The sequence below is a fragment of the Electrophorus electricus genome, chromosome 10 (genome assembly GCF_041902795.1).
Source record: "Electrophorus electricus isolate QZ-2024a chromosome 10, ASM4190279v1, whole genome shotgun sequence".
NCBI classification, from domain to species: Eukaryota; Metazoa; Chordata; class Actinopteri; order Gymnotiformes; family Gymnotidae; genus Electrophorus; species Electrophorus electricus.
The window spans coordinates 26978393-27005776 of NC_137506.1; the positions used below are offsets into that span (position 1 = coordinate 26978393).

General features: G+C 40.6%; 1 protein-coding gene across 3 annotated transcripts in view; it reads right to left on the reverse strand.

Moving 5' to 3' along the window:
- Positions 1–800: 800 nt before the first annotated feature.
- Positions 801–27384, reverse strand: part of fut8a (fucosyltransferase 8a (alpha (1,6) fucosyltransferase)) — a 57060-nt gene continuing 30476 nt past the window's right edge. For all 3 annotated transcript variants that reach the window (XM_027014073.3, XM_027014072.3, XM_081722012.1), the window contains 9 exons: positions 23818–24348; positions 14624–14742; positions 13448–13610; positions 12769–12883; positions 11564–11801; positions 6037–6283; positions 5158–5334; positions 4557–4707; positions 801–2351 (listed from right to left, as the gene is read on the reverse strand). In XM_027014073.3, the coding sequence (XP_026869874.2) occupies positions 2019–2351; positions 4557–4707; positions 5158–5334; positions 6037–6283; positions 11564–11801; positions 12769–12883; positions 13448–13610; positions 14624–14742; positions 23818–24020 (1746 nt within the window). In that variant the 5' untranslated portion in view covers positions 24021–24348 and the 3' untranslated portion in view covers positions 801–2018. The remainder of the gene's footprint in view (positions 2352–4556; positions 4708–5157; positions 5335–6036; positions 6284–11563; positions 11802–12768; positions 12884–13447; positions 13611–14623; positions 14743–23817; positions 24349–27384) is intronic.

Consider the following 27384-nt stretch of genomic DNA (forward strand, 5'->3'; position numbering starts at 1 on the left):
TGGAGAGGGACAATATCTGTGATATGAGAGAAAGAGAAACAGAGATCCAATGACTTAAGATAATGGTAGCTATTAATATGGGACAAACTTAAATGATATAAGTTTAACGTCAGTGTAACTTAAAGGTGTAGGTATAGGCAGACTTCAAATCCAGAAACAGTGTGCCATTTTGATCCCTCGCATATCTTAAAGCTGCAAGTTGTTGCTGCCTTTCTGGAGAGTCCAGGTCATCTGTATTCCTCAGTGTGCATTTACACATGAAGGACATGTGGTGCTTTGAAAGAAGGCCTTCTGCAGTACTCAAGAAAGCACAAGTGATTTTTCTTTTCCACTGTAATCAGTCTCAGTATTAATGATAGAGCTCACAGGCCAGGTAAAAGGATAATTGAGTGAAGCAGCAAAATATCTTAAAGCAGTTAAAATATCTGTTCAAGGCATGCTTCCCCACCTGTGGGTGACCTACATGTCTGTGAAAGTCCACAAGTCCAGGAGAAGCACACTCCCTAGGGAGTTGTAGGAATTTGGATAAGCACTACTACACTGTTGTTCATATGACTAATACACACATATAGGTGCATATACACCAGTGTTACCATCTTCAGCGTTGTTTGTATGACTAACACATGCACATAGATGCATATACACCAATGCTACGAACTTCCTGACAGAATGGAAAGGAAACATAGTGGCATCTTCCTGTGCTGCTATGATTGCTAACACACTTGTATACCTGTGTGCCCTCACACACTCCAGTACATACACACCACACACACCACCAGACAAACAGACAGAGGCCCATGTTGGCTGATCAATTTATTTGATCGGCTTACCAAAGACAAGCCCTCACAAACATAAAATATGAAATATTTCTTAATGGTAGACTAAAACCTGTTACGATAATGACATTCCAACACTGTCATCATCAGTATTCTTCCTCTTAACATTATCATTATTAACATTAGTATTAAAATTTTACATTTTAATGATCACTTTCCATATCTTTTTTCAGAAATTAATAACATTAAAGCATATTTTGAAAACACACTGGAGGGAGGTGTTGTGAATTAGACAGTGAGCAGTACAGGGGTAGGAGTATATTCCTCCATAAGGCTCTGGAGTCAAAAAGCTCGCAAAACCTTTATGTGACGTTCTGTGAGACGTCACCCGTTCTTCTTAGGCACCAAATTCAGATCCACACACACACACACACACACCCACACCCACACCCACACCCACACACACACACACACACACCTATACCCACACCCACACCCACACACACACACACACACCCACACCCACACCACACACACACACACACACACACACACACACACACCTATACCCACACCCACACCCACACATAACACAAAATGTAATGTCTCAATTAGAAAAAAAACACCAAAAGGCATGTTTTTTGCTTTAAAGCACAGCATGGCAGATGAAGGCGAGAGCACAAGGGTGCAAGGGTGTGTGATGGCGTTGCCATGGTTGAAGTGCAGAACCATGGAGGATATGACAGGAGTGGTTGAAGCTACTGTAAAGAACGAAGTCAGTGTTCATACAGGAGAAAAACAGCACAGGGAGGAAAGAAAAGTTTATGTTCAGAGTCCAGGTTTAAGATTCCTCTCATATTGTTTTTTTAAAGCAGTGTGGAGTGTCTTGTTTTTGTTTTTTCAACTGATCTTAAATAATCAAAGGCAGTTTTCTTCATTTTATCCGGAGGTTTAGAGAAGTAGCTGCAGTGGCAAGCTGATCTTGTAGTCTTTTAGTAGACCATTCTTTATTTCCACAACCCTGATGGCCACTTAATATATGGACTTCAGGACCAATTACTAGGGTTAGGAACTAGTCTCAAACCCTGTAAATAATGCCACCACTGATTCTCACACACACACACGCACACACACACGCACACACAGACACACACAGACAGTGCATTTCCATCCAGGAGGTCCAGGCTTTCTTCATTACAGTATTCAGTATTGAATGTATTCCCACACAGTCTCTCTCTGTCTCTACTGCTTACTGAGCAGCTTGTCAGCTTCTGGGTAAGTGGGGTACTTCACTATCTCTATCTTCTCTTTCACCTTGTAGGAGGGGTAGAGGCCAGTGCGGCCACTCTTGCGGTTGATGCCCTTGGAGTAGCCATCCCAGTGGTTGCCTGCCACGCCGATCACATCACCGGGCTCCAGCGGGATTTCGTCGTTGGTGCGTGGCTGGTGGGGGTAAATGGCTATCTGGTTGTGTGCGTTCTGTCCCCCGAAGTAGTAGATGTCATCCAGAGAGTGGAAGTAGGATGAGGCGTCTGGGTGCAGCGTCTGCATGATCTCATATGCCACACGGCACACCTGTTTCAGATGAAGGGAATATGGTGGAACTGGGCAGATCTCACACACAGTCATCTTTATTGAATGTTGGGACTTGCTGTTTCTGGCACTTGATGTAAACCTTTGGTAAGAAACTGTGCTCTTATGAAGGGCTGAATGATGGCTAACAGAAATTAGCGTATGGAACCAGATGGTTTATAGACTCCAATTATACAACTACAGGTGTTTCGATTAAAGAGACTGTAAGTGAATAAGATTTTGAGGAAATGCTAACTTCAGTTCAACATCTAATGCTTCATTTGGAATAATGATTATACTACAATGCACAAGCATGTTTTATTTTTTTGCACATGAAGCAGTGGTAGCTCAGTGGTGAAGGTACTTGGCTAGTCATTAGAAGCTTGCCACTTCAAGCCCCTCTGCTGCCAAGTTGCCACTGTTGGGCCCTTAGCAAAGCCCTAAACCCTTGCAGTTTGTTCTAATTGTAAGCTGCTTTGGATAAAAGTGACATCTAAATGTCATACATGTAAAGTATTTCAAGATGTTGACTCAAAATGATTATAGTTTTGTTTTAAGAATGCACAGATACAGGCCTTTATGGACTGGGATCTAGTATTAGCCAAGTGTGACTGATCCACATCTGAGACTTTTTAGTAACAATTGTAAAATTGTTACATAACAGTTTTATTAACAATAAATTATAACATGCAGACAACTAAAAATGTTGCTGCATGACTGTCTTCACAATGATAAATGGTCTTGGTATACTTTTCTGAAGAACTGTGAAAATTTGTCTGCAAATCTAACTTGTTTGGGGTAGCAATGTGAAGTATAATAGACTAAAACAAATGTAATCAAGTGCTTTCAGAACAAACACTCTTAAAAATAATTGTATTTTACACTAGGCAAATTGAAAAAAAGGATGCCTTTTAAAGGCTTGAGAAACTTCAAAATCACACCCCCCCCCCCAAAAAAAACAAAACAAAAACAAAAACAAAACAAAACCAGAAAGCAGGGGATCTCCCTGGCTGAACACACATCATCCATCACAGTAGTTTGCCATCCCAAATATATATTAATGAGATCACTTAATTGTATGCTACTTGAAAGTATCTAAAACATTGCAGAGCAATTAAAAGATCCAGATATCATTACAAATATCCAGAGCTCCCAACTCAGATGTGTGCTGCCTCTTTGTTAAGTTTCACTGAAGCTTTCAGTGGGTGAATGGTACCAGTTTTCCAAAGTCTGGTACTACAAGGTAGCTAAAGAATTTCATGGATTGTACATCAGCCAATCTGTTTCTGTTGCAATCGAAGGAATTTTATCTAGCTAGACCAAAGTGCCATGTCATTTTGTGGGGTGAATGTTAGGAGAATGGAACACATGAGTTGGCTGTCACACACTCACTGCAGATGGGGGTGCCTGACGGACCTGTGCAGTGTGAGTGATACCGCTGTGAGTGTGGAATATTTTAAGACCTCGCTACTTGCATACACTGACTTGGAAAATACTGAAACTGAATAGCAAATGTCTCCAAAAGCCTAGCGCAAGATGGTAAAATACTGAAAAACTATTTTAAGAAAAATAGGAAAATGGAAATAGTACTGAATGAATTATATTTATTTTGGATTTTGGTATTTACCTGGTTTTTGTGTAATATAGTGTATAGTCTAAATCCTGTTTTATTTTGTAAATCCTGTTTTCTATTGTGTAATACATTTGATAAGTTACAGATTTACAACTACCAGATTTAAAACTACCATATTTGCTATTAAATTATCCCGTTGCATACACTTCATTCCTGTGTAGTACATAAATCTGTAGTACAGAATGATCCCAGTCAGTATGGCACAGAAATGCATACATGTTTAAATGGTAGAAGAAAGAGGGTAATGGAACAGGAACTCAATAACTTAAATTCATGCATTAGAATCAGTACCCCTGCTAAATTGATATTATATTATCTTTGTTTACAAGAAAACCTAACTGGTCCCTGTTATCCAAAATCATTGTAGTGATGTCTTAACTGAGGGAGAGAGCTTTCAGTATAGTACTTTCTCTACCATTAAAGTTGATTTTTGTTTTATGAAGTTTTTGGGAAATCTTTAACTGAGCAGTATATTTTTGCACAAGGTTTGTAATGTTTGGTAAAGGCCAATGTACTTTTATTTAAGACCCCATTATTGCATATGCTGAGTTGTGTAGAGTTTAGTAATGTGTCACCTGGGAGGAGAAGGTGCAAACCAGGAAGTTGGTCTGGGACAGGAAGTGGATATCTAGGATGACTCCTCTTAATGAATTTTCAGTATAACGGTTGTGCAGTCCGGCTGACCATGAGATGGAGTTATCACTGATGAATTCATAATCAGGGTACCTGACACACACACATGCGCACACACACGCACACACGCGCACACACAAACACACACACATGCATACGCCCATGCACACACACAAACATGCACAAGCATCTGTTAAAACTGAGTTCATACTTGGCTTTTCTGGCTTCATAAAAGGATACATGTTTACACTATTTAGCAATTTAATTTTGATACCCCTTCATCATCCGATACAACAAATGGCCCAACAATGATCACGCTTACTGGAACTTGGCTACTAACACAAACACGTGCAAATAAACCTGTTACAGTTCAAACTTGAGGCATATGAATTGAATTCATATTCAATTTGGTTTCAAAGATGCAAATTCTATAGCACTACATAATATTTTTGCTCTTATAGGCCTAAAAATGTCCCCACAATCTAAAATGTCCCCACAATCTTAATGTTCAGTTGCATTTGGCATACAGACACACAGACTCACTTAGACTTAGCCTCCTGTAGCAGTGAGGGGTCGTCAGTGGCCAGATAGACGCGTTTCTTGTCAACATGCATGCGCCGAGCCAGGCTCTGGAACTGGTCTTCTACATGCAGCATGTACTCCTCTATGGGGTGGAATGCTGCCTCTGTGCCCACCTTGTCTGTCCTCCGCACATGCACCCTGGGAAAAAGAATTACCTCTACCAGCTGCACTGTGTACAAATGCAATTAATAGTGCATGAGGGGCCACAGTCCCAGTGGTGAACAGAGCAGGTATAAATGGTGACTTTAGGAGAGATCATAGGCATAACTAAGAGTCTCTCACTTCCTTACATGTACATGCACACATGCAAGCCATTTTTAAGGCAGTTATTTTTTCATCAGGACTGTCACTGTAGGTTGTGACTGCATGCGAACACTGGTCACAATGGAATCCAATATATAGATTTTCCTGAGTGAGTAGGGCAGGCCCCATAGAGTCTCAGACAATTTTATTGGCCCCCAAGTCTTCTAAAATCACCTGAAATGAACTGAAAATTGTGTCCCTTAACAATTTAGTGATTGTCAACTGCAAGCAATGAACTAAATAATGTTCATTATAAATAATAATGTCGAAGCCCCTTTCATTTTCTACACAAAAGTGCTACATGCATATATAGGACCCTGTTTTTTAAATAGCTCAACTATTTAACTCTGATGGTTAATAAAAAATGTGATGAAAAAATAGCAGTGTTTCCAGGTCATAATTCAGAAAAGACCTGGCTTACACTTTACCCTTTGATCAGGCATCTCCATGATCAGAAATGATCTAGTCCCCACCTATCTCCCACACAGAGAAAATGGACACATCTGGTCTCAGGTACGCAGGCTTGCTCTCTCTTACCCTATGATGGGGTGTCTGAAGCCCAACTTGGTGGTGGTCTCACGCATCTCCTTCTCCAGCCAGGCTTGTGGGCGGATAAGGTACTTGACAAACTGGGACACCCACCAGACGGAAGGGTCTCCGTGCAGCCGCTGCAGCCGCTCGGCCAGGTCTTCAGGGATGGCCAGTGGCAGGTATGGCGGACGGGGATGCAGGCTATCAACAATTGGCAACTCGATCACTTGCACGTCCCGATCATTGGCCTCACCTACACACACACAAAGAGACAAATAAAAAGAAACAGAGAGGTCAACATGAGCAAAATTATTGGCTCCTCAATAAAAGGTTCGATTTAGTTGATTGCTGGAGTGGATAGTAATTGGACCGCAAGCTCTTCTAGCATCTTCAGGGCTGGAAACAAATTAAATCCTTTACAGTTACAGAAAGGAAACTATTTTTTCTTCTGATTAGTGGGAAGAATGTTCTCATCAAGACACAAGAGAAATGCTTACAAAAGAACAGTGAAAAGTAGCATGAGTTTCATTCTAGACGAAAGTCATGCAACAATGCATAACTCTGTAATCCAGTATATGAGATGCACTCATTAAATTCTGTATTTCTTTTTCATCAGAATGGCATCTGTTTGTAAACTCTGTTTTTGGCCCAGAAGTCTTTTATGTTTACTCACTGGGATTTATTCCTCAGAGATGAAATGTGCATACACTGAACTTGCTTAGGATATGTGTACAGTATACAGCGGTACATAATTTTTTTCAACACTGAAAACAGCAATAAGCACCTGATTATCTATTTAAGTTAATGGATTACATTTAACAATTGTTCTCTTGCTAACTAATACGTTTTCTAAACAGCAAGCAACAGTCAGACATTGTTATTCGTCATGGTCATAGATGGTGAACAACAGTTAACATAGCTAACAAGTGTGTTAATGGTATGGTGAGGAATAAATATTAAATTAATATTGGCTTGGGTGGGTTATTAGCTTTTCTCTGACATTTCCTCTGTCAACTATCAATGTCATTTGCCAGTTCTTAAATAAACACAGGAAATCACCTTATTTTTCCTTAATATTTACTCCTGGTTTTTATTTAGTACATTTAAACACCAACAGCTGAATTCTCAGAAGTGGGACATTAGCTGCAGTTTAGGCTTTATATTAGAGGATTGTCCAAGATCTAGATCCCATATCGTTGATACTTATGGGGAAAATATTGTACACTTTATGATGGTCTGGCAAATCTGGGATTGCCTAGTGGTCCTGTGAGGCCAGAGTTCTAGCAATGAGCCTGTTTCACAATTCCCCAGGCAAGGGCAGGCTCAGATGGAAATGCAGCAAAAGCATGCAAGACAGTAGAATGCAAGACAGTAAGTATGTCAGAGACATTTTCCACGATCCTAGAATGTATTAAGAGATACAGAAACACAATATACTGCTTTTTTTAAGAATTCCCCTTTAACAGTTCAACCAAAACCTTTGACACATTAATAGATCAATCATGCTTGACAATTTTGTCAAAACAAACCATCTTGTCTGACCAGTTTCTCAGTATTGATAAAAACTATAACCCATGTTTTCCTGAGTTCAATCTGGTGTCTTCAAAACAGAAAACACAAAGCAGTTGTCTCCCCTCCCACTGCTGCACCTGCCTCCTTGACGCTTTGTTCCATTTCACCAGAATATTGAACACCTGTCTCCAATCTGTTCCCACCACTCAGTACTATATAACTAGAATAATACCTCAGTCTCTGCAGTCTCATCATTTTCATCATTTGCATACTGAGCCTTACATTCCATTTACAAGTGATTCTCACTCCCTTAGATGCTGTTTGTTTATTCCTAGAAAAACCTGTTTTGTGTTTTCCTTTGACTATGCATTTTCAACATTTATTGCCAGTAGATTGCTACAGCCAATGTATCATAATGTCCAGTGCATGCTTTTTGTGGCAGCTGTACTAAAGCTGCACACTTAGGTTTAAAAAATAAAGGAAAGCATTGCACCAAGGCTAGGGTATTACCCATTTACCACAAAAATCATTTATGGAGAGAAAAAAAAGAAACCCGCTTAAAACTATTAAATAAATAAAAGGGATATGCATAACAGGCGGTAGCCTTTACTCTGCACACAGCCTTAAATACTGAAAGCATGCTTTTGGTGCCTGACAGAAAGGAATTCCCCAGCCGTGTTCAATGCGACCTTGCTCTCTGCATGGGGAGGTGGGGTTTCCAGCCCCCCTACCTTCACTGCACTGATAAGCCCTTTCGCTCGCTCTCTCCACCTCATTCTCCTGCTCTCTTCATTAGGGCACTAAGAGAATCTAAATTACATCTTGTCCTTGCATCCTGATGAATAAATTGAAGGGGGACCTAAGGGAGGAGTCGTCTTTTTTTCAAATTTAATTCATGGTGTGTGTTTGTTGCTGTGGGTGTATTCTTCTCTGAACTTCTATAAGGTTATATACTATACTTAAGGTTTTAAAAACTGTGGCAATGACAGTAGCAGGTTAATAAGGTTATGCTTTGTGCTGCCGTGCTTCTCAGTGTTAAATTACTGTGCTAATCAAGAGCTACTTTCTCCTTTATGAGAATCAGCTCATGAGCTTGGTACCACGCATATGAATTCATTCAAGTGTAGTATGATCTTCTAGGAATGCAGTTGAATATTTCTGTGTCAAACTGCACTTAGCTTGTTAAAAGGAAATTTGTATATATGCATATGTACACCCACCCATCCAGACCCATCCTGCACATAAACATCCACAATCATTCCTTGGCCTTCGAAACACAAATGCTACACTGCTTGTTTTGTCTTTTTCTCACTCTTTTTCACTGGCCCAGATAGAAAAGGAAATCTAGTCTTCAGAACAAAAGTAAAGGAAACTCTGTCCTTTGGGTGGAGACGGAGGGAATAAAATAACAAGAAGAGAGACAAAGGGAGGGAGAGAAAGAGTGATAGAGAAGAAAGCTATAATATGTTTTGAGGTCACTTCTTTCATGTTTGGAAGGCACTCTCTCCTTCCCCCAGGCTTCTCCACTCAGATACACAGGAGGGAGACAATACACACAGAAAACAATTTCTTTTTACAGTGCAGTGGCGAAATACTAAATATCCTACATTTTTTTAATCTGCTAGAAAACCATTATACAATCAGTATCAGTATCTGTTTCAGAGCTCCATTCCAGGTCAGTTTCATATTTTCAAATGATCAGTTACAATGTGGATAATATGTGTGTCTGTGAAGAGTAACATGGAAGATGATACCTAGGCACACTCGTTCCAGCCCTCCTTAAACTTCACTCAGTGAATACACTAGTTGAAGTAGAGACAGAAGAGGACAGGTCACAGCTCCTAGTACCCTGCCGAAACTCCAATTGCTATTTGATTTGCCTGGTTTCTTTGTTTCAGAACCTTTACAGAAAAATGCTTCTTCAAATGGAGGCTGTGGGGTAGTCTTTTAAAGTGGTCCAGTCATCTGTTGTGGCTGTCAAATTCTGGGCCTTGTTGTTTTTTGATCTGCTGAAAAAGTAAGCAAATACTTGATGCAATGGAGTAGAATATGTAATGGAGTTGCCAGATCAAAACCACAGGGCACTGTGGGCTGGCCATATTGTCATATAGGTGCCTTTTATAAGTGCAGTTATGGACAGCAGTGCATTTGATGGCATGCACAATTCATTATTCACCCACCTGATTCATCACAGGCCAGTTTCAGACAACCAACCACTGCTGGGATTTTTATGTTTCAATGTCATTGCTGGGCTGAGGTTTAAAGGGAATTCTAATAAAGGGACCTATGAATGCAGATATGCTTGAAGTTAACATTGGCATTTTTTTGTTAGAATACATGAAGCTTACTGAGGCATCCAACTATGTCAGTACTGGCTCTGACATGCTACCTTTCCCTACAGTGCAACATGGCTGCCAGCAATGCTGAACTAGTAGGCTGTGGCGTAGAGGTTAATTCAACGCAATTCTCTTATCCAATCACCGTGTCTCCTGTCCATTAGATCAAACTTTATTATGATGTTTTCAGAAAGGTTAAATGGACTGTAGAATGTAGTTTTTTCTTTTTACACTCACCACCCTTTTTATATTATAAAAAGAATCATTTCAAGATTAAAGCTTGAAATTGCTTTAAAATGCAAAAAGATAAAATGATTAGTACTGCTATCAGCCACAACAATGTGCTAAATACCAGTTATTGTATCAGCCAAAAATATTTAGTTTCAATACAATGCTGCTAATGATATGTCAGAGAATTATTCAGAGTAGGAACGTTTACCACATATACTCTCGGATGGAAACCACCAGTCTTTGAATGAGTGAATAAGTGTAATTGTATTTACCCACAAAGAAAGAAACAGATAAGTCATCTTTAAACATCTGATGTGTGACCTCTGCAGTTATTAGCCTTATGGAAAGCACTCTATGTGTATACTTTTGCGCATTTGTTTGGTCCAGTTGATTGTAGATTTGATTAAAAGATCTTAAAAGCCCCCTACCTCCTTTCCCACAAGCATTTGTCATTCCTATAACACAATGATTGTAGTTGGGGTTGTGCTATAAAAACATAGGTATTCAGGACTGATTTGTTACCATCCTACATTATCATTTGAAAAGACAGAATAAATGTACCTATTAGGTCTTATACAGACAATACAAAGGCATACTGACAGTAGAAAAAGACAAAAACCCTGGAAATATCAATGTATTTCTCAGCTGTATTGGTAAATGATTGTCTTAATTTATAACTAAAAGTTTTAAAGTAAATGGGTAACTCATTCTGCGTGGTTTGGGAGTAAACCAGGTATACAGCCAGCTATAGCAAGCACAATTTGCCAAATGGCTGTTCTAACTTCCTTTAATAGAGGTGTTATATCAAGGGGAAATCACTGTCAATTCTATTAGTTACTGCAGGCAAACAACAGTTGAATGAAGTCATTGAGAAATAAGGATTAACAATGACAGCAATGAAAGCTTTCAAACGAGGACTATTAGGCTATCCATTTGGCCACCGTGAACATGTGGTTTTAACAGATAGACCATTCTATGCAAATAGAGGAGCTATTTAGCAAATTAATCAAACAGAAGCATTACACAAGGAAAGCTGTCAACCAGTAACACAGAGGAAAGCGTGACTGAAGTAATCATGATAAATGACAATGTACTGTACTAAAGTACTGTTTCACATGTACTTTTTCAAAATGTATTCTGAATAAGTCACCATTTTTAGGCATTTTAATTGAATTCAATTATTTAATTGAAAACTACTTAATTATTCAATTAAGTGTTTTTTACCAAACTCTGTTTGTACTGGAGTAACTCTATAACACTATTAACAATGGCATCCTTGGTTATGTGAAGAGTGTCTGTAGCATTGCTACACACTGATAAAACAGAAAGGTCAAGTGAAATAGTTGAAATTACAGTAATTGTAAGAATAAATTGACGTATGAACAGCCGAACTAATTAGACCTCATATCTACAGGGTGTGTTTGTGTGTTTGGTAACCCATGTGTGGTACTGACCAGACCAGTGTCCAGTGGAGGCTCCAGTGCGGTCTGTGCAGGTCTCACTGACGGGCATGAAGACTGTTTCCCAGCCACCTGTGGCGTAACGCCAGTTCTGTGACTCCAGGATGAGCGTGCGCTGGGTGCCGTAGGCAATCATGAAGCAGTAGACCACATGGTGGAGCTGACAGCCATATCCACAGCCCTTATTGATATTGCACACCAGCTTATGGGCCTTGCTGCAGTCCTGCGGGTTCTGGACACACACACAGCAAGAGAGTGAGAATAAGCAAGAGAGAGTGAGAATATAAAGGGTGGATGGGGGAGTGGTTTCTATACAAATCCGGAAATGTATTAGTTAATGGAAAAATTATCTGTGAATATTTCATGAGCTATAAAAACAGTGTTGCTTTCAAAGTTGCTTTCAAAAGTACTGCTCAAATTGTCTCTCGATGCACAACATAAAGACTTATTCCCTTTCAACGTTCTTAAAGCAAATATTCACCTAAAAAAACTGAATGTGTTGGAAATGGTGTTTTGAAAGACGCTGATTTGGTTTGAGAGAAAAAAGAAAGAGTGAGTGAGTAAATGAGGCAGGGACAGAGATAGACAGAACTCTACAATGGTGATGGATGACAGAACTGTGAAGGAACTGATGTCATTCCTCATAAGAGGCACAGAAACAGTGTCATTGTGTTATCAGCCCTCCACACACACCCACACACAAACACACACAAAATCACAGATACAAAATCCCAAAGGTTCACTCTATGACACTAATCATTCTCACCACTCATTAACTAACCACTGTATCTTGAAACACTATGAGATTCACTGTATGCCATGCAAACACACTCTATCTCTGCATAGCTCACTCAATCACAATAATCACTCTCCACTATTTATTAAATAACCACTGCATCTTATAAGTCTATGTGTTCTACACACACACACACACACACACACACACACACACACACACACACACACACACACACAAACACAAACACACAAGACCTAGCTCCCAACCCTCCTCACACAGACACTGGTGCAGGATGCTAATGGGATATGCCTAAGAGACAGATGACACTATATTGGCAGTGCAAAATAAAACCAGCAGCTGTAGATACTAAGCATGACGAATTATGCATAGCATGTTGGTGTATATGTACATGTATGGTGTGCGTGGTGTGTGTATGTGCGTGTGTGTGTGTGTGTGTTACCTGTAGGTATGTGATCCTGTTCTGCACCAAATCAGTGAGGTCCTTTGCTTCTTTCTCTCTCCAGTCTCCAGCTCCATCTGCCTGGCTAAGATGGTACAAGTCTGTCATGATGGACCTGAAGGTTAGAATAAGGTCAAAGATCAGGACAACCAACGGATGTTATATCTCAAGACAAAAGGTTATAGTAAATGTAATAAAATGTGTCAAATTACTTAACAATGGAGCTATATTTAACAGTGATGAAATTGGAATAACTGGAATAGTGAACATAGCAACACATTAAATTTGTTTATCATACATATCAAACTGATTTATCATACTATCTACTCACCCAATGACTTATATAGTTACTATGCATGTTCCACACCCACAAATACACCTTTGCAGAGCAAGAATGTCACAGCATTTTGTACATATTTTTACATACAAACATCTAAAAGGAGGCTGTTTGTGACGTAAAGGTGATGTAAACAGGACCTTACTGTTTGACAGTTTTACCACTACCCTGTATTATATATAAGTATATATATGTGTGTGTGTGTGTGTGTGTGTGTGTGCGCATGTGTGGGCCCGAGTATGTGTTTTGGTGTATATGTACATGCATGGGGTGTGTGACATGTGTATGTGCATGCATGTGCGTGTGTGTGTGTGTTGATGTGTGTGCGTCAGTGTGAGGCACCTCTGCTGGTGTCCCAGGTCCTGTAGCAGGATGTCAATGTGTTTCTGCAGCTCTCCAGTCTCCACATGGCCCAGTTTCTTCACTTCACTGCGTACAAAGTACCACAACTCCCGCACTCCGTTCTCAGTCTTCCTCCGCAGCTCTTCCTGGTTCCTCCCCGGGCCTAAAAACAAACACACACATACACGGACGCATGCACGCACGCACGCACGCACAGAAAAATACATGAATGACATTCTCAAAGTAGAAGTGCCATAAAATATGGCCAATAGCACTAAAGAGGTCACATTGTACAGCTGATGGAATTGCTTGCATTCATTTATCACACTTTTATCTGGCTGCGAGAAGTGATTCTCACTGTACTGCACACTGAGTAATGATGTACCTAATACAAACCCCTGGCCTCGCCAATCAGCACATGACTGCATAACAGTAACAATAAGAAATCAATGGCCCATGTGGATGGCAAAAGACTGTGTATCACACACAGGTGTGCGCAAGTGTGTCTTTTTGTGTGTGAATACAAAGAAATTGTGAAACTGAGGTGTCAGATTCACTGGTAGTAAGCGTATCCCCTGTGATCTGCACATGGCTACAGTCATCTCTCCCTTTCTCTCTCTCTCTCTCTCTCTCTCTGTGCCAGGAGGTAGAAGAAGACACAAAAGAACCAAGCACAATGAAAGCCTGAATGCCTCTGACCTAGAAATGTGAGTGGAAGTGTATTCTGTTAGTGAACTGGTAGTCTGTGTCTGTGTGTATAAGACTTCAACAGCACAGCTGAAGTGAACCATAATCTGTGGCTTTCTGGTTATGGTCAATACATGCATCTGTGCATGCATGCATAATTGTTTATGTGTGTGGTGTGTATGCGCACATGTGTGTGTGTGCATGCACATAAGATTGAGGAGAGTTGGAGGACAGTTTTCACTGCCTGTAGTGATATGATTGTCCTTCACACCCACCAACACCTCGCTAAGTTCATACCTCTCCTTGTCATGGATACTAAGCAGCTCTCAGTAATATCACACATTTTATCTGTCCTTTGTTACATGTAAGGCATCAACATTGGAGGGGAATGCAATCAGGTCTCAGTTGAGGTGTGTGTGTGTGTGTGTGTGTGTGTGTGTGTGTGTGTGTGTGTGTACAGGGTGTGGGGGGTAAGCATGTGGTTCTCACCATCAGCGGGTAGACTGCGGTAAGAGTTGATCTGCTCCTTGGCTCTGACCAGCTGCTCTTCCAAGCTACGCAGTCTCCCTGCAGCTCCAGCACCAACATCAGCCTGGCCTTCAGGCAGCCTGAGAGAGAGAAAGAGTGAGGGAGAGACACAGAAAGGGATGGGAAAAGAATTGCAGGGAGAGAGAGAAAAAAAACAAAGAAATGAGCCAGGCACAGAGCGTTGGTAGTTCCATACATTCTGAATTCTGCCATCAGTCTTGAAATTCTATCAAATTCTGTTGCTGCTTCAACTAACACACAAGAAAAAAAAGAGTTGGATCTCTGGAGACTAACACACATGCTCTGTTTGCCTGCAGAGATCTGGGGGCCCTTGTGGTACAACAGAAATCTGGAGTCATGCTCCTAAAATCTCTCAGTCAAGTAGGGCTGATTCTGGATCAGCTGCTCTTTGTAGAACATCGCTAAAGGGATAGGTAAGAGCAGCAGCGAATTTGATCGCAGATCTGTGCAGCTGTGTGGCTATTTTTTAGGCATACAGGCCTGAGACTGCATTTGGCATGCAAGTGAAGTGTGCAGTGAGCAGGCTGAACTGCTACACCTCCTGAGAGAACAGAGAAAAAGGATGGAGAGAGAGTGTGTGGAGAAGAGAGTAAGAAGAAGTGAGAGAGAGTGCTCTTATCTAAGACAGGCTGGACAGAAATTTATTTCTAGAAGAATTGTGCATGTTTTTGTTTTTTGTCAGACTGCAGTCATATGCATGTTTGTCATATGGGTGTGTTTGTGTATGTGTGTGTGTTTGTGTGTGTGTGTGTGTGTGTTTGTACGTGTATGCGCACATTCGTGTGTGTGCAAGAGAGGCTGATGCTGAAAAATTACAATGTGAAATGTTTGCGTAATTGTTGGCTGGTCAAGGATGAAGTGAGAAGATAGACAGGAGCAGAAACAGAGGGAGAGAGAGAAGGAGGTATGGAGTGTGTGGGACTGAGGAGAGAGAGAATGCATAAAGTATGACGAGTTCTATGTGACAAAGCTTAAAAGTAAAGTGTTAATACAGAGGTGTCAGTGTCATACTTGAAAACAGGACACACACACAGACACACACACACACCTTAAGTGTAACACGTAACAATACATGACTTTGTATCAAACTGGAAGCGGTGTATGAGGGGACTCAAATAGTCAATTTTTTCTTTATCACTTTTGACGTTTAACTGACTCCCCAGTGTTTGTTTCAGTCCGAGTGAATGAAACATCCACTGAGACACGAACTCAGCCAATGCATCATAAGTGAGCAAACCAGCCAGTCTATCCACTCTGCTGCCCTGAACTATACATTCTATAGAGCAGAAAAAGTAATGAAATATAGTTATAAGGTAGTAAAGAAAGTTGTTTTATAAATAATAATTTAGGTAATATACTGTGTGAGATATGTTAACCTATAAACATAAACAAACAAAATCACAGGTAGGGCAGGGCCTCTCTCCTCTAAATTGAAAAAGTCCCTTCCACCTTTTTTATGAACATCTGTTTTTGTGATTCTTTATGTTATAACATAAAGCGCTTTTTCAGTCTGGCTACATATGCTGCAGAGGGCCCAATCTGAATGGATCAGGCATAATCCATTGTTTTATTCCAAAGTATTAAATGAAACTGTATGTTAATGTTTTAGTAAACTGAAAAATGGAAATGAAATCACATTCTTGTCTAGGTTTTATTTTGCTGGTACTGATAATATACTTAATACAACCAACTGCAGTACCATATTGTATTGAGACGGAACTGTGTACTTGGTGAGTTGTTACAACCCTTGCCACTGCCTTTCTCCAACCAACAATCTCTCTTTAGAATTGACACCAAGTAGTAGAACAGACAGCTACCCAATAAAGGGGTATTACTACCTTAAATCTTCAATGTAATGCTATGACGGGATAATATGGGACAATATTAGTTTTCACTAAGCAACACCAGCTCATGTCATGTCATACTACAGTATTTCCTCATATGTTGCTGCTGTTCTCTCAGTTGCCCAATTGTACCTGCAAATAAACTACTTTTCTTCATTAATCTACATCTCATGTATTTTTATCATGCGAGTATCATATACATATATATATATATATATATATATATATATATACATATATATATATATATATATATATATACATATATATATATATATATACATATATTATATATATATATATATATATATATATATATAAAGAAAGAGAGAGAGAGAGAGAGAGAGAGAGAGAGAAAGAGAGAAAGAGAAAGAGAAAGAGAGAGAGTTCAGTTTGAGAAAAGAGGTGAATCAATTTTAGAAAAACATGAAATGTCAAAATGTTTTCCATTTTTAAAGCTGGCTATAGTCAGCAGTGGGTGTAGTGTGGTGCTGACGCAAGAAAATGGTATCACATCGCAGGGAGATCTAAGACAAACAGGGTGCAGGGTTTTCTGTAGCAGCTAAAATGAACCTGTTGCCTAGCGGAAGCTCCACTACATCATTCTAATAGAGTAAAAGAATGATCTGAGGCAATGCAAGTGCGTCAGCCTGCAAGAATACTTTCAGGCAAACGTGTCTATGTGGGCAATGTTTGGCATGTGCATGTGACAAGTTCTAATGTGTAAAAATTATGGAGACTTTTTGGTAGCATGTTTGTCATGAAATGTGAGAGGGAAAAGTGTTTTGAAAGTTTTTTGCAAGTATTCTGGTAATTATACTTTGATGTTTTTTATTCCAAATGGGCCAAGCAAATACAAGCCTAGCCCTTGGCCCAGATCTAATTTGTCATGTTGAGGTGTCACTAATGGACTTCAGGAGCATCAAGGCTTCACAGTACCCACACTCCCAGGATGAGGAAATGTCTCTGTGATTGGCTCTTCACTCACGTGCCTGCACTAATGTTCACTGATAGGCAATTTTCATTGATAGGCAATTTAACAGCCATGTTCAATATATTTTATACAGCTAGATATACACATATAGATGCTGTAACATACCTCAATGATAAATGCATAAGGTTGTGTGTAAGTATCTTGAGACTTCAGGAATAATGCTATAAAGAACATAAAGAATATAAATATCTAGTCTATCAGGAGGAACTGGCCAAGCCCACATCCCCCTTGAACATGATGGAATCTCACACACATTTAAACTTTATTTGTATTAACACGCAAAAAGAATAATTATAACAGAATCCAAATATTTGCCTAGAGCCATTAGCACAATTCCAAGTTCTTTCAACAGTAAGTCACACCCTAAGAACATCTCCTTCAGATGTACAAGCTGCCTGTAATAGCTGATAGTAACTCATATTTTATTATTTTATTATTGTTTGACCTTTCTTATCCCAAGCCCAACAATTTGTAAACCCCACATCCAGTGTATGTTCCCAAAACTACCACATATTAAAGAAAATTACTTTATACTTACAACAAAATGCATTCAGAACTGGTCATGCTGGGTGATTCACATTCCATTAAAAACAAGTCAAACAATCAAGTACTGTTTATAAAATGTCCTGATTGCTGCACCCTAGACAATATAGCACTGGGTGGGGGGTAAAAACTACAATCAGGCTTTAATTGTGTGAAATTCTTAAGTTCAGACAGCATGTGACACTAAATGGACTGCACATGACAAGCAGGTAAGCTTCCAGTCAGTCCAGTGCTGTAACTGATAGTAGTTCAGTATATTGTGCCTACATCATGTTCAGATTCTGTGATGTCCAATAATTATATCGCTTTGCTCCGTGACAATGACTGGATCCATTATCAGTGCATCACTAATTTCCACTGACCATCTCTGTTTCTCTACCTCAGTGCTGTTGTAGACATTGTTTAAATTGTGCCTGTCTGAATTCAATCCAAAACCAATGTCCTGTGCTTCTTCCTGAAACAAAGAAAACTAGTTTTCCCTGGTGCTGACTGAGGAACCTTATAAATTTATCCAGGATACATGATACCCAGGCCAGCTCTTGAACTGTAGGGCTGTTTATCATGCTTAACAAGTTGCTCATCCTGGTTGCTATGTAACATTCTTTTTGTGAGTTTCTGAAAGATCTAGTCATGCCTCCTCACTGCTATGGGAAAGTTGTTTCTTGCTGAACAGGTGTTAAGGATCATCCACTTTCTGGCTAAATATAAGTTGTATTGTTCAATATAAGTAAGGTTTCATTTTCATTTTCATGAACATTAGCAAAAAAAAGAAAAAAAAAAAAAAAAGAAAAGAAAAAAAAAGAAAAAGAAAGAAAAGCTGAATTTTGGAGAGCATAACATCCCAAACAGCCATGTTCAACACAGCAGTATTCACCATGCCTGCTGTAAAGCTGTAACTCCTTCCCATTCACCTTGTACCATGGACCTTATACCATTCACATTATACCATTATCTTATACCATCTCTCATCTCTCACCTTACTCACCTTTTACCTCTCTCTCACATAGAATTCTCTTATATTATTCACATTATACCATTCACCTTATACCATCATCTTATACCGTTCACCTTATAATGCTACAAACTCTAGCACTTATTGTTTATTGCACTTATCATTGTTTAAGATAGACCTTATGTATTTTGTACTTCTAGGTATCAGCATTGATCCCTGTATTCTACAGTATTCTAGTTCATTCGTATGTTGGACGCTAACCTACTGTACTGTACTAGGATATATTCTATGAGTAAATGACAAAGCACTTTTGAAAGTCACTCTGGATAAGGGCATCTGCTAAATGCCGTAAATGCAAATGCCAGTGTAATCTTCACATTATAGCATCACCTTATACCATCATCTTATAACCATTCACCTTATATGATCACAATATACTGTTCACCTTATACCATCATCTTATACCTTTCACCTTATACCATAACCTCCATTTATAATAGAACACAGAGCAATTCTCAAGCTCTTCACGTCAAGGCTCAGCCACTACACAAATCTATACGTTGGTGCATGTTACTGATGACATATTACTCTTCCGATGATATCTGTTCATCATCTGCATAGCTTTAAACATGGTTTTGGGCCTGGGGCACACAAGGAAAGCCACTTCAGTCAATGGTTTATGGTAGCTATGATGTTTACAGCACTCCATGGACACTCAGTCTTGATGCCAGTTTTAGGTTTGTGCTGTTATCTCCTTATATTACCTGCAAAAATGAGCCAATGTAAACATCCCTGATTATATCTACAGATCTTGGCAGATTAATTCCTTCCAAGGAGCTAATTATATGTGGCAAAGAGCCAAAACTGTCCCAAAAAGATAGCTGATTCTTGTTTAAAGGCATAAGCGCAGGCCTGTAGCCAGAACACATGTTCAATCATACCTTGATGATTTAAGTTGGCTTTTTGTAGTACTGACAATATGCCAACCATCGTAGAATGCGATTTAATATGTATTCCATGAAAACTTTAGTGATGGTGAAAAGGAGGGCGATATGTCTCCATATAGTCATATCATTGGGTATGTTTTCCTTCTGAATTATAGAAATATGAGTGCCTTTCCAAGAATCTGGTACTTTCCTAATAACCAAACAAGCATTTAATATCTGTAAGAATTAAACATGACCACTACTTTATAGCTTTTAATAATTTATTCGTAATGCTCTTGTCCTTACACACACACACACACACACACACACACACACACACACACACACACACACACACACACACACACACACACACACACACACACTCATTGCATGGATACAGTGCAAATTGTGGTACACGAGCATTCATTATATATTGTAGCAAGATGGTCTTTGGTCTGTCATGCAGCTCTAGTGTTTGAGTGGGTGTCTGCTCGATTAAGGCATTTACAAACAGATTGCATTAATATGTACTGTGCTAATAAAAGAGCAGAAGTAATTCACTCCGTTTCTCCATCACTCTCTGGCAGTATCAGCACTGGCAAAAATTCTGTTAGACGGACTCTGCAAGAATCAGTACTATGAACAAATAAAAAATACATTCAGACACACACGAATGCACACAATAATGCTTCTAAACAAGAACCCCATAGTTCATCTCATATCCATATTCCTGATATATTAGAGAAAAGATTGCACATATAGTTGTTCTCACTCTCAGCTACTCTCCCAGTCTCCCTGTCTACCATCTAGCAACTGTCTCTCTCTGCTTTAACTAAGATTTCAGATGGGTGGTAGAGAAGCTCAGGGAAGATGCCTATGAGTGTGTGTCTGTGTGTGTGAGAGATAAACTGGAGGAAGCCCTTAATTTTACTGCACTGCTAGATGTCATCATGCGCAGTCACAGCACCATAAACACCATTACTGATTCGCATGCCACTGCATCATGTGGACCGATGGCAACAGGGCGATGGAATATGTGTAGCGTGTTTGAATTATAAGGGATACAAGTCATTTCCTCCTGGTGAATTAAATAATCACAGACAAAATAAGACATGATTTTGTGCGTTCTTACTTAGTGTGTGTGTGGTACACAAGCAATCAGACTCTCTCTGCCCAATTCCAGCATGAAACCTCTCCAAAACCAAATATCATTAAGAAATTACGACAGCTAGGTTCAACAATAATGTTTGCTTGCTCTAACATACTCAATTCAACCAATGAAAAACCTGATGAATATATGAGTGGAGAGGAGTGGGTACACACACGGGTCTTGCTAAAAATTAGATGATTCAGTTGTACATACCAATGAGTTCTGAGGTCTTCACGTCTACTCCAGGCAAAATGTCAAGCATGCCAACAAACAGTGCACACAATGTTGGTGATCTTATGGGAAGCCTCTGACATTGCCTGTGACAAATGCTGTTGCCATACAGGATGCCCCGACAAATTTCACAAGATAACAACGCTTCTTGGAGTCAGACATGTCAGAGATGGGGTTTTGTATGCATCACAGGAGGACTTAGAACCCCACCCCTAAATTGGTCCTGGCATTTGCAGTGAAAACTGGCTATCAGTAAAATGGAAGAAAATTGCCTCCCCAAAATATGCAAAATTTCCAGATGTTGACAAGATTTATAATTGTGAAAGCAGTGTGAAAGCAGGCATTCAGCAGGTTTGCAGCAGACTGTGTCCTGTTTGTGATGTTTGCTATACCTGACTGGCCAAAAACTGACCACAGGGGATCCCCTTTTCCTGTCCAGAACAGATGGCAGCCTGCTCAGTCTTAACATGTTCAAGGGTATGATCCTGGCACCCCATTACCTCACCCACCCATACACCACAGCTAGCTTTCACCTCCAAAACCTGGAGAGAACTTCCTGAGGAACACAGTGTGCAGTGTTAGAACAGCTGTCACACAGAAGCACCCGTGCAGGACCTGCAGTCACTGATACACCAGCACCATGTAGTTGGAGGAGCTCAGAGTCAAGCATGTCACTTCAATTAGCATTCCACCAGAGCCTAGCACATAAAATACAGCAAACACTCCAAAGTTGTACAAAGTGCCACAAAAATTATCTTAAAATATTTCACATTCACTCTGAAAAGATGCTGCGACAAACAGGAAATAGACCTGCCACTACCACGGGTACTTATCAGGTACTTAGATGTAAGGAGATCTTAGTGATTATCAAATGAGGTGAAAGAAGACACCAGGTGCAAAGTTCCAAAATGCTAATGTTACATATCTGTGGCCTCATTTGATCAGCCTCACTAGTCATTTGAACTGCCGAACACAGACATGATACCATGCAAACTAGCTGTTGGTGTGTGAGCTATATGTGCTGTGGATGTGTGTCTGCATACTTTGGTCTGCATATTCATTCAAACTGTAGGCTTCCTGTCTTTTGAGCCAGATCTTACTAAAATATCTATTTTGCTATAACTATATTTGTGTAGAGCACACCCTGATAGTAGTGAGAAGCTTACCACCCCTCTGTAGCTTCTCAGTCAACTTAAACACAGACTGTAAGCTTCCAAAAGCCCTGATAAATCAACAGGAAACCCTGGAAATCTGCAGGAAGGCTATGGTCAAATTACTGCTTGGCAAACCACTAAAAACAAAAAAAAAAAGGAAATATACAAAGATATGTGTAATACTGTGAGTTTCACATTTTCATATAGTACTGAAGTTTATGAATAACCTATCCTGTAATCACTGACCTATTAAAAAGCTGCAGGAGACAACAACTCTGCTTATTTCCATCACCCTCCAGATTTCACACACACATACACACATACACACACACACACACACACACACACACACACACACACACACACACACACACACACACACACTCTCTCTCTCACATACTGTTTGTTCCTAGCACCCATTATAATGGAGATGGAAATCCTTTGGCTATCAGGCAGAACCAGCTGTTTGTCAGGGCTATGACAGACAAACAAGTCTGAGTGACTGACAAGTACCTGACAAGTACACAAATATAAAAAAATAGAGTAGCAGGAGGAAACGTCATGTGTACAGCATCAGATTTGACTGTGGGTACAATGTGGTGGGGTTAGGGTTAGGGTTAGGGTTAGTTCACACTGATGAGGAATAAGAATACACAATGCATTGCAAGAGAGTGAGAGAGCAAGCAATTAGAGATTTAAATATGGTGTATACATTTTAAAGTAGATAATACTACTATTCTTATGAAATAACAATAAAAAAGATAAATATATTGAAAATATACAGAGTTTAAAAATGAGAATATGATGAGTTTAAAAAAATAATACTGGACGAGAAAGAGAGTAGTGCTTTGGCAGCTAGATATGGATCAGCAGTGCCACAGCCTGAGGGACAGCATATGACACACCATGGCTGAATGCACAATGTGACAGCAAGCTGTCAACACATTACAAGTAGCAGCCTATTACTAGTATTACATATACTCACATTACAACTGCAGACTATACAGATAGATAAGACAGGATATGGATGGCATACAGGCTTGAGAACTAGAATTTTGGGTTTAAATTATATTTTTGCCAGCCCTGGTCGGATTGCAGCATTTTAAATCACAACAAGGCCTCGGTATCAGTGTCAGCGTCTGTAGGAGAGGGATATGGCAAGAAAGGGATGAATTGAGAGACAGTGTGAGAGTAGAGTAGAGAGAAATGAGAACAGAGGAACATCAGCAGGAAAGGGCCATCAACAGAGAGAGTGAGAGAGAGAGGGAGAGAGAGGGAGAGAGGGGGAGAGAAAGGGAGAAAGAGAGAGAGAGAGGAGGGTGCAGTGGCACTCTGACCTGAGCGTCTCTGCCATGCGCCTTAGGTCCTCGTTCTGCTGCTTGAGGCGTTCCAGCTTGGCCAGAATCTTGGAGAGCTCGCGGCTGGAGCGCTCTGGGCTCTCGCTGTCGCGCACCAGGTGCCCGCCGATGTAGAAGAGCAGGGTGCCCCATGCCAGCAGCACCAGGGTGATCCAGCGCCACGAGCCCGTCCACGGCCGCATGACGTCGGCCACGGGTGTGCACGCACTCTCTCTGCTCAAAGTGCGCCGCCCGGGCGCATGCTCGCCTCCACCGCCGTGATGGTGAGGGGTGTGGCTGTATGAGGGGGAGGGGCGTGGGTGTTGGTCGGGGGTGGAGTCACGGAACTCGGCGATCAACGGCGGAGGAGGCGGGCGCTCGTGGGTGCCTAGTGGTTACTGCATGGTAGCAAGTCTAGGCACGCTGTGGTACAGTCCGATGCTCACCCAACTCAGGGGCTGACCGTTCAACCATTCCTCGCTGTCTCCTGATGTTTGTACATCCTGCAGATCGGGAAGCATGCACGGGAGCCTGTTCAACCAAAACAATGTGTTACTAGGAAGATCACAAGACATGCACGGAGACAGTAATACAGCAATCCCAGAGGATTCTGTTCCTCCCTCTCCTCACTGCTGAAAGCAGTTCTAACGTTGCTGATGGCCAGCTGGCCTAGCACTATCCCCCATGGGAGGGCAAGTCATAAGTCACGCAGACATCAGGCCTGCAAATTAGTCTGCAGGAAAGTTAGTGTAATGGGATCCCATGTGAGGCAGCAAGGCAGTAAAGGGAGAGGGAGAGGGAGATGCATAGAAAGAGGGAGAGAGAGAGGGAGTAAAGGAGGGAGAGAGATGAGAAGAAGGAGAAAAGTGGAGAGAGATAGAAAGAAAAGATTCTTAGGCAAGGCATGTACTTCTCCTGCTTCAACTTCTGACATTATCTGTTTCTCACACACTAACATGTAAACAGACACAGGCACACACACAAACACTTGCGTACCCGCACACACACACACCATAGTCTCTCCCACACTAGTCTTTAGTCCTATCACGACTCCTAGGAACAGGTGCTAACAGACATGGCCTACTGTTTATATTGATTGTACAGTCGGGTCAAATATTGCTAACTCAACACTAGAGAAAAGGCTTACTAATTATTCATTCACTCTGTAAGGCTGTATGAAAAGACTGAAGCTTTTATGGATTTCTTCATGAAACTAAACAATGTATTATAGATCGTACTGGAGCTGTAAGTCAGGCAGTCAAATGCTGCAGTGAGTAAACGTATCAATACAGTGACCTTCTATTTAGTGTCTGGCTATAGCAGCTGACCTACACAGTGCTGTACAGTAACACACATACACACACACACAAACAGACACATGCATTCAATATTTTCTGTCATCAAGTCATCAGCGCCATTCTTGTTTGAGTAAAGTCTTCAGGGTCAAGAGTTTATTTGCAGTCTTGAGTGTTTCATGCTTTTTGAGTGTGAATAAAGAAGAGAAAGCTTTAGGTCCTTGTGTCAACATTAGTAATCAGCCTTTGAAAAGCCAATGCAAAACAAAAAACCTGCAATAACCCAAATTATCCACCCCAGCAATGGGAAAAGTCTGTTTGAAAAAACAAAACCCCTGAGATGATTCCCAGTGAATGGCTGAGCTCCGACAGGAATCCCGTGCCACCACAGGAAGCTAGAGACAGCAGACATGGCTAATTTCTCAGCCAATGGCTTTGTTCATGAACTCCTTATGTATTTGATTAAAGCTATAGAACAGCATGGAGAGATACAAGGTTTCTACTGGATCTCAGCCACACCATAAATGACTGTTCTCCAGGAGCATACAAGGAAAGAAACAAGAAACCTGCTAAAGTTACTGAGCTGCCTTCATCCAAATGCCTTTAAAAATGCTTTACCTAGAGTTACCTAGTGTTTATGGGAAGGAGTCATGTCTGCAGGAGCCTGGATAACAATCAGGTAATCCCTCCATTACAATTTATCAATGTGTTTCAATGCTTTAAAAATATGGTAAATAGTTCAAGTTCAAGTTTGTTTTCTTCGTCACATACATAGTCATACACAGTATAACTTGCAGTGAAATGGTGGAATAGCACCAAGAGTAGCTTATATCCACTAACTTAAATCCAGTAGTTCATTGAAATCCCATCATTCAAGTGCTTTAAAACTATTTAAAACTATATTCCTGATCCAATTTAAAACAATAAAAGCAGCAAACAGCAATAAGCTGTGTTCATGGACATATTCCCGTAGGATTTCAGTACAGCAAGGTAAGCATTATGGAAGGTGTGAAAGTTCACTGGCTTTTCCCAGGTGACCCAGAACTCTCTGTGCATAACCTTGCCCTACTTGCTGACCTCATTAGATCTTAGAGTTCCACAGAAATTATTTGTATTCATAGAGACTATGAATACATAAGGAGTTCATCAGATGGCAGTGTTCAGCAGTTTGCCCTACAGACATGGTTTATATGTTGAGGAAGAAGCCAAGTGTTTATGGAACTGATGCAGTAGAGTCCAGAGAGATGAACTGTGAGCTGGTAAAATAGTGCAGGACACTATGGTTGGGTGTGATCTCTGGCTATTACCACACACACACACACACATACACACCTGGGCTGCTGTAGATTGTGATTAATGATTCTGGCTAACCTTCAGTACCTCCACCTTGCTTTCAGTATCTCCATACCACCTTCAGTACCTCCATCCTGCTTTCAATACCTTCCCCTTGCCTTTGGTGCCTACACTTGGCTTTCTGTACCTTCATCTTGGCCTCAGTACCTTCACCTCCACCTTCAGTACCCTCAACTCACCTTCGGTACCTCCCCCTCGTGTTCAGTACCTCCACTTTGCCTTCAGTACCTACACCTCACCTTCTGTACCTTCATTTTGGCCTCAATACCTCCACCTCACTTTTAGTAACTCTGCCTCACCTTCAGTACCTCCACTCTGCCTTTAGCACACCCTATGCCACCCCCTGACATTTCACAGCATAGAAGTAATTTTGCTGTGGCCATCCACTAGTAAAACTGACCTCCCCAATATGTCCACCTATCCAAGATGCCCCACAAAGACAAGGCTATGCTGACACAGTGTCCTAAAAAGAACACTACCAAACTATATAATGAATAATGGAATCTAGCGATAACTCAAGCTTAAAATACAGTCCAGCATGTTAATTCCATCCCTGAAATGGCATTATTGAGGTGTGTGTTTATGAATGTTTATATGGATGGTTCTGCATAAAAGGATTGAGACTGATGGCCTGTTTTGTACCTTCTATCTCCCAAACAAGGTCACACCTGCTGGGAAAGCATGCACACACTGTCCAGAAGACCTTGGTGTATTGTGTGTGTGTTTTGCGTTTTTAAAACCATTGTGAAAAGGTGTGGGTCTGTTTGCAAGTGAGTTCTGGAATGATGATTAAGAGAAAAAAGTTTACTTGCTCTCTTCTGTCATCAGTTTCTATATTCAATAAGTGTCACATTAAGCAGACAACACCTGTTAAGACAATCTGGTGTTGCGCTGTGAAAGTGACTTGGTATGCCCAGAA